General features: G+C 54.3%; 1 protein-coding gene across 1 annotated transcript; it reads left to right on the top strand.

Moving 5' to 3' along the window:
- Positions 1-143: 143 nt before the first annotated feature.
- On the top strand, positions 144-1,015 carry LOC116853623 (putative nuclease HARBI1; the record flags this gene model as incomplete). The annotated part of the gene is made up of 4 exons (XM_032834752.1): positions 144-165; positions 247-411; positions 544-841; positions 1,002-1,015. Coding segments are annotated over 4 exons (499 nt in total), but the record flags the coding sequence as incomplete, so codon positions are not given.
- Positions 1,016-7,993: the final 6,978 nt, after the last annotated feature.

Genomic DNA, 7,993 nt, shown 5'->3' with positions numbered 1-7,993 from the left:
TAAATTCGATGGTACACAATGCTTGTTTTCGTGCTAAATTCAGAAATACATTTGTAGAATATTGCAGAATCCAGCACAAAAACAAGTATAAATATTTTAAATAAAATTTTTTTGTCTACAATTGCCAAATGATTTTTTGTCAGGTCCATATGTGAGAAATTTGATGTCAGTCGATCCACTGCTCTTTATGCTACACGAAGAGTCATAATAGCTCTTTATAATTTGGCACCAAATATTATTAAATGGCCATCAAGAAATAGGGTCAACGAAGTTTGGACTGGGTTTGAAGCTACCAGTGGTTTCCCGAAAGTAATTGGAGCAATAGACGGTACTCACATAAATATTCCAGCACCTCTTATTGAACCAGTATCGTATATAAATCGTAAGGGCCATTATTCTATTCAACTGCAGGTGTGTATCTTATATTCAAATATAAATAAAAGTATATTTAAATCTTAATTGCGTATTTTAATTACTGCAAGTTCAATGTAGTCTAAATATTTACATGCTAAATAGACTGTAATAATTCTTTCTGATTTTTAGGCTGTATGTGACCATAGAACAAATTTTATTCACTGTTACGTTGGACACCCAGGTTCTGTACACGATCAACGTGTTTTTAGATTATCTGAGTTGCAACAGTGGTTGGGGGATCCTGATAAATTTCCCCAGAACTGCCACATCCTTGGTGATGCTGCATATAAGTTACACGAAAATGTCATTGTTCCTTATCGTGACAACGGACATCTCACTATTAGACAAAGAAACTTTAATTTCTGTCATTCGTCAAGCAGAATAGCAATTGAAAGAGCTTTCGGATTACTGAAAACAAGATTCTGTAGTATAAGAACACTTCTTGCAATGGTTAGACTCCATTTTATTCCACCGTTTATCATAATATGCATAATATTTGCTTATTACGAAGGGATGATATTGAACTTGAGGAAATTAATGAAATTGAAGACAATTACCCATTTAATGAAAACGTACGACTGGAACAGGCAGGCGTTGCTAAAAGGGATTATATTTGTGCTAGGCTTCCTATGCGATATGTTTAGTATTTATGTATAATACGTATTACATGTAATATTATATGATATACATTTCTTATATATGATCATTATACAAGTATAAATAAATATTTCATGTTTGTATAATTGTATAAATATATATTTATTGCATACATATTTCAGTCATTAGTTTTTTTTTAATAAATGAACAGTTAAATGAAGAAACAAAATTATTCTTATTTTCAATAAAAACCAAAAATTATTATTTTCAATACAAACGAACAAAATTAATCTCATTTTAACTAATTAACACATTTGTAATTATAATGATACTTTGTTATATTTTAACTTGCACTAAAATATTTAATTTCAGTAATTAGATTAACTATTAAATCAACAAAGAAAAAATTATTTTTATTTTTAATACAAACTAAAAATTATTCTTATTTTCAATACAAAGTAAAAATTACTCTTACTTTCAGTAAAAGCGAACAAAATATTTATTATTATTTTCTATCTTACTATCACATTTGTAACGAGGCGTTCCCACCTCGTTCCTAGTTTAAGTAAACCTATCATAGTCATCCTAAGCAAGTACACTAGTCTGTTTCGTTCCATTGTTCTCGACCGTTGTCGAAATTTAAAATATATTTATGTTACGTTCTCCCGCTGTACTTAATTTTGCTGCCCGACACCCGTTAGACTACTAGCACGCCGGGAGCCCGGTAGTCCTCCCGGCCGCCGCTACGCGGCGCGAACGCGAGGGTGAGGCAGCAACTCGCAGTTAAATTTCCGCGGCCGCCGCTATAAAAGGGGGGCTCGCGGAACCATCGACACGAGTTCACCGCCGGTCTCCTAGGAGACCAGCACGGGAGCGTGACACCGCGAACTCAGCCTCTCGAGGCACACCAGTTCCAGACGACGACGTGCCGGGTTTCGGCCGCCGATCGAACTCAGCGGATAGCGTGTCGGGCTTCGACCGCCACCACCCACCATTCCGAGTTGCACCGGCAACACCGATCGCACGCGCCTCGGCGCAGTATGCACGTCACTCACTGTACACTAAATTAATAAACTCTCGTTGTAAGTTAACAAAATCGAGCGCATTACTGCCATCTCTCTCTCCTATTACGACCCTGGACGCCGGCGAGCTTATCCAAGCGATAAAAACCGAAAGCAAAAGAACGAGGCGAGGGAAGTGACCCCGTTACATTGGCGCCCGAACAAGGACTTTGACAAAGAGGAGAATCAGAGAGAGAGAGAGAGAGAGAGAGAAAGATCAGGCGCAACGAGAGGAACGGCGGCTCTACCGGGAAGACCCGGGGCCATGGAAGGGGTAGTCAGGAAAGGGTGGATCTACACCCTGAGTAAAGAACAGCTGACGGAGCTGCTGGAGGAGTATGACCTCAGCACGGAAAACACCTTGGACGAGATGAGGCGAAGTATGGGCAGCTACGTCGGACAGCATCCGGAGCAATTCCGGATCCCGGGATCGGTCGTGAATACCGAGGAGGCAAACCGTAAAAGGATACGAGCCCCGAGTCCTGCCCCGTCCGAGGTCTCCAGCGCGGTAGATACGATTAATCAAATCCGGAAATGGGGATGCCGGTTCGACGGCAAAAACCCCGTCGCCTTCCTAGAGCGAATAGAGGAACTGCAGGTGGGATACGGACTTAGCAAAGCTCAAATGCTAACCGGGCTACCAGAGCTCCTACGCAACGACGCTCTATTGTGGTACCGAAACCACCGCGCCAGCTGGACCCACTGGGATGACTTTGTCCGCGCCTTTCGGGAACAATACCTGCCACGGCGCTACCGCGCCCAATTAGTACGGGAGCTACAACTTCGGCGCCAGCTGGAAGGAGAGCCATACGCTAAATACGCCACAGCGGTGCTCACCCTCATGCGGCGAGCCGGCCGCCTGGAGGTGGACGAACAGGTAGAGCAACTATACGAGGGCCTCCTACCCGAGTACAAACTTTACGTACGACGGGATGATGTTAGGACCCTCCCCGAGCTAGGCTCCCGGACGGCGGAATTTGAGGCAATCACGGCCAGCGGTTCCACCCGCCGGCCTCCCGAGCGACCGCGACCTCCCACTTTGGCCGCCGCCTATAACCGCCAGGAGTGTTGCTGGAGGTGCAAGGAACGGGGACATACGCGAACGAACTGTAGACGGCCCGCACGAAAGTTCTGCTCAGAGTGTGGCAAGGATGGAATCCTGACCCGAGAGTGCCATCCACGGCCGGGAAACGCCACCCGGGCCGGGGTATATCAGGCCGAGCTCCGGTTCCTGACGGAGTCCAAATAGAATACGAGCCGCGCCCGTTCGTCACCGTCCGCTTGCGGGGACATGCCGTACGGGCCCTTATAGACTCCGACGCGGAGGCCTCCTTCATTAATCACGGCACCGCCGACCTGGCGCGGCGAGTACGCTGTACGCCCCGACTAGAGGAGAAAGAAATCAGGCTAGCGAATGGAGCGACCGTTACCCTCGCCGGCACTGTGCGGCTGCCGCTGCAAGTGGGGCGGCACGTAGTCAGCCACGATTTTTTCGTAATGCCGGCCCTGATCGAGGACATGATCATTGGGGCCGACCTGTGGGCCCGCCTACAGCTACCACTATGTCCTCCGGCGGTCCCGACTACGACCGCGACTCCGCTCCGTCTCGCACCCCTGAGCATCGACGCAGGGGGACTTGCGCCTATGACAATACTCCAGCGACACCGGCTGCAGGAAGTCTTAGAGGAAGAGTTCCAGCAGTTCGCGACAGTACCAGGGCCCACGCCCTGCGTACAGCACGAGATCCGACTGAAGCATGGGAGCCGGCCCATCAAACAACGGTTTCGGCCCCGTAACCCGGCGATGCAAGGCATCATTGACCGAGAGGTCCAAGAAATGGAGCAAGAAGGCATTATAAAACCCGCGCATAGCCCGTGGAGCTCCCCGGTCGTATTGGTGCGGAAGAAAGACGGCAGCCGAAAGTTCTGCATCGACTTCCGAAAGGTGAACGAGGTCACGGAAAAAGATGCCTACCCACTGCCGCAAGTGACCGCCACGCTGGACAAGCTCCGCGGCGCCCGGTACCTGAGCACCATCGACCTCAAAAACGGGTACTGGCAGGTGGCTTTAACTCCCGCCAGCCGCCCTATCACGGCCTTCACGGTCCCCGGCCGCGGGTTAATGCAGTTCCGGGTGATGCCGTTCGGCTTACATTCCGCCCCCGCCACGTTCCAACGCCTCCTGGACACCGTGCTGGGAGCGGAACTGGAACCCCATGTCCTGGTATACCTGGATGATATTATTATCACCACGCGGACTTTTGAGGAGCACAGACGCGTCCTCCAGGAGGTATTTCGACGACTCCGAGCCGCCCACCTGCGACCAAACCCGGCCAAATGCCAGTTCGGACGTAACAGCCTCCGATACCTAGGGCATGTCGTGGACGCACAGGGGCTACGAACCGACCCCGAGAAGACGGACGCTGTCGCCAGCTGGCCTACCTTTACGACGATACGCAAGGTGCGCCAGTTTCTAGGGATGGCCTCGTGGTACCGTCGGTTTATACCACAGTTCGCGAGGACCGCCGCACCACGTACCAGGTTAACCCGGAAGTCGGCTCGATGGCACTGGGGCCCACAGGAAGAGGAGGCTTTCCAGGCGCTAAAAACGGCCCTCACCTCCAACCCGGTGCTCGCATGCCCGGACTTTGCACGGACCTTCGTGCTACAGACTGACGCCAGCGCTCTGGGCCTGGGGGCGGTGCTCACCCAGCAATTCGAGGAAGGGGAACGCGTCATCGCATACGCAAGCAGAACGCTAAATCCCGCTGAGCGAAACTACAGCGCCACCGAGTTGGAGTGCCTGGCGATCGTCTGGGGCATCCGGCGCATGCGGACATACCTGGAGGGATACCGGTTCACCGTAGTCACCGATCACCAGGCACTGCGCTGGCTCCACAGTATGGACTCCCCCACCGGCCGGCTAGGCCGCTGGCGGTTCGAGCTACAGCAATACGATTTCGAGATCAAGTACCGGCGCGGCGCCGCCAACCAGGTCGCTGACGCCCTATCCCGGCGACCCGAAGTCTGCACCCTGAAACAGCCCGCTCGGGACCAATGGTACGAACAATTGGCCGGCCAGGTATGCCAGCAACCACAACAGCATCTCGATTATCGCATCGATAAAGGACGACTCTTCCGCCACCTCATACACGACCTCGACTTTCGCGAGGTCCCAAGCCAGGAGCAAAGGAAGGAATGTGTCCCACTGGAGCGGCGGCCCGAAATAATGCGCCAATACCATGACGAGCCTTCAGCTGGGCATCTGGGGATAGCCAAGACGATCGCACGGATCGCCCGACGGTTCTACTGGCCCGGCATGTATCGCGACATCGCCCGTTATGTACGACGGTGTCCGAGCTGCCTGGCCATAAAACCCCCCAGGATCACACAGCAGGCAAACTACACGCCACGGCGGTCCACGCGCCCTGGGAGCAGGTGTCACTGGACCTGGTCGGGCCTCTGCCGCGGTCCAGCCAGGGACACCGGTGGCTGCTCACGATGCAAGACCGGTTTACCAAATGGCTAGAAACGAGGCCGCTACGACAGGCCACCGCAAATGCCGTGGCCCAGGCTATCTTGGCCCAGATCGTCTACCGGCACGGACGCCCCGACACCATCATCACGGATAACAGGACACAATTTGTGTCGAAACCCGTTCGCACGATGACCCAGAGCCTCGGGATCCGCCACCGGACAACGCCGATCTATACACCGCAGTGTAACCCGGTGGAAAGGGCCAATCGCACCGTGAAGACAATGATAGCTCAATACGTGCAACGAAACCACCGGCGGTGGGATAAACACCTCCCCGCTCTCCAGTATGCGTTCAACATTGCCCGAAACGAGGCAACTGGATATACACCGGCCTACCTGAACCATGGGCGAGAGCTGGCCGGACCGCTCTCCATGGAACGCGGCCGACTAGCACCCGGGGGGCCGCCAAGTACGATTCAGCGGCAGCTGAACGAAGCCTACGAGCTCGTCCGCATCAATCTAGCACGGGCCTTTCAGCACCAGGAACACCACTACAACCTGCGGCACCGAGCCTGGCGCCCCCAGGTAGGGGATCAGGTGTGGAAACGCGACCACCCCTTGTCCGACAAAAAACGGGCCTTCAACGCGAAGCTTGCACCCAGATATACGGGTCCCATGGAGGTGCGCCGCATCATCTCCCCGGTCATAGCCGACCTCCGGGATAAACAAGGACGCTGGTACCGGAGAAATCACGTGCGGGACATGAAACCCGCCGGCCGCGATGAACAAAGCAGCAACAAACCCCAGGGCCCGGGGATTCCGCGAGCCAGCCCTGAGCGCGCCGCGCCCCGACCAGTAGGTCCGCCGCGCGGCGCTAGGCGGCGCTCGTTGGGCACATACTCGCAGGTCAATTTCGAGAGTCGAGGATATATAAGGTCAACGACCCCCCGGAGCGAGAGACTGTCGAACACGCTCCGACACAATGAACGACGACGAGCAAGCTCTACAAGAGTTGATCCAGCCAATGACGCCCGAAGAGGCAAGCGCCACCTGGCAGCGCCTGCTAACCGGGAACGGGGCGCGGGCAGCCCCCCCGGCCGGGAAGCCGCCTATAGACGCGCCCGCACGGCGACCAGTGCCCCGAGTAGGGACTTCCATACAGAGATCCCGCGACGCCGGCGAGCGCAAATTGTTGGCCCTAGCCGGGTACGCCCCTCCGCCACCCACCGGGCGCCCCAGGGGCCGACCGTCCGTTCGGCTCATAGGGCAGATCACCAGCCAGCGACCGCCGGCCACAACACCAACCAGGACTAACCCAGGTCCAAGGATCGTCAGGGAGGAGACGCCGACACGTAAGGTGATCCTGCTGCCACCACCGCTGCGCCAGGCACCACGAGCCGCCCGGCCCAGCCTCACAAGGGTGGGGACCGCTGCCCCTCCTACTACGCCACCGGCACCTCCACCAGCACCACCAGCGGCGACGGGATGGAAAGGCGTCCCCCGATCCACTCGGAAGCGGAAGGAGCTCGTAAACAAGCTATTTGGGAGCGACTCGTCGGGAAGCAGCCGCGAGTCATCCCCGACAACCAGGTCGCAGGATGGACCAGGGCTCCCTCGATCTTCTTCCCCCCACCAGCAAGGGGGGAAGCCCGGAACCCCGGGGCCTCGACGAGAGGTCACCCTGCCAGACGGCACTCGGGTGATGGTACCTCGCGCCGCCACCTTGCGCCAGCGGGCCTACCGGGTCCACGTCGGTAGCACCCGGTGGATCCTCCATTTCAAGGAGGAAGCTTTGGTCCGGGCACGACGAGCCGGGCCAAATACTAGCGAGGGGGTGATGTAACGAGGCGTTCCCACCTCGTTCCTAGTTTAAGTAAACCTATCATATTCATATCCTAAGCAAGTACACTAGTCTGTTTCGTTCCATTGTTCTCGACCGTTGTCGAAATTTAAAATATATTTATGTTACGTTCTCCCGCTGTACTTAATTTCGCTGCCCGACACCCGTTAGACTACTAGCACGCCGGGAGCCCGGTAGTCCTCCCGGCCGCCGCTACGCGGCGCGAACGCGAGGGTGAGGCAGCAACTCGCAGTTAAATTTCCGCGGCCGCCGCTATAAAAGGGGGGCTTGCGGAACCATCGACACGAGTTCACCGCCGGTCTCCTAGGAGACCAGCACGGGAGCGTGACACCGCGAACTCAGCCTCTCGAGGCACACCAGTTCCAGACGACGACGTGCCGGGTTTCGGCCGCCGATCGAACTCAGCGGATAGCGTGTCGGGCTTTGACCGCGACCACCCACCATTCCGAGTTGCACCGGCAACACCGATCGCACACGCCTCGGCGCAGTATGCACGTCACTCACTGTACACTAAATTAATAAACTCTCGTTGTATGTTAACAAAATCGAGCGCATTACTGCCATCTCTCTCTCCTATTACGATT

The sequence above is a fragment of the Odontomachus brunneus genome, unplaced genomic scaffold (assembly GCF_010583005.1).
Source record: "Odontomachus brunneus isolate Ranch 3 - 2012 unplaced genomic scaffold, Obru_v1 Obru_scaffold_385, whole genome shotgun sequence".
Taxonomy (NCBI): Eukaryota; Metazoa; Arthropoda; class Insecta; order Hymenoptera; family Formicidae; genus Odontomachus; species Odontomachus brunneus.
This window is presented reverse-complemented; position numbering and strand designations above follow the sequence as displayed.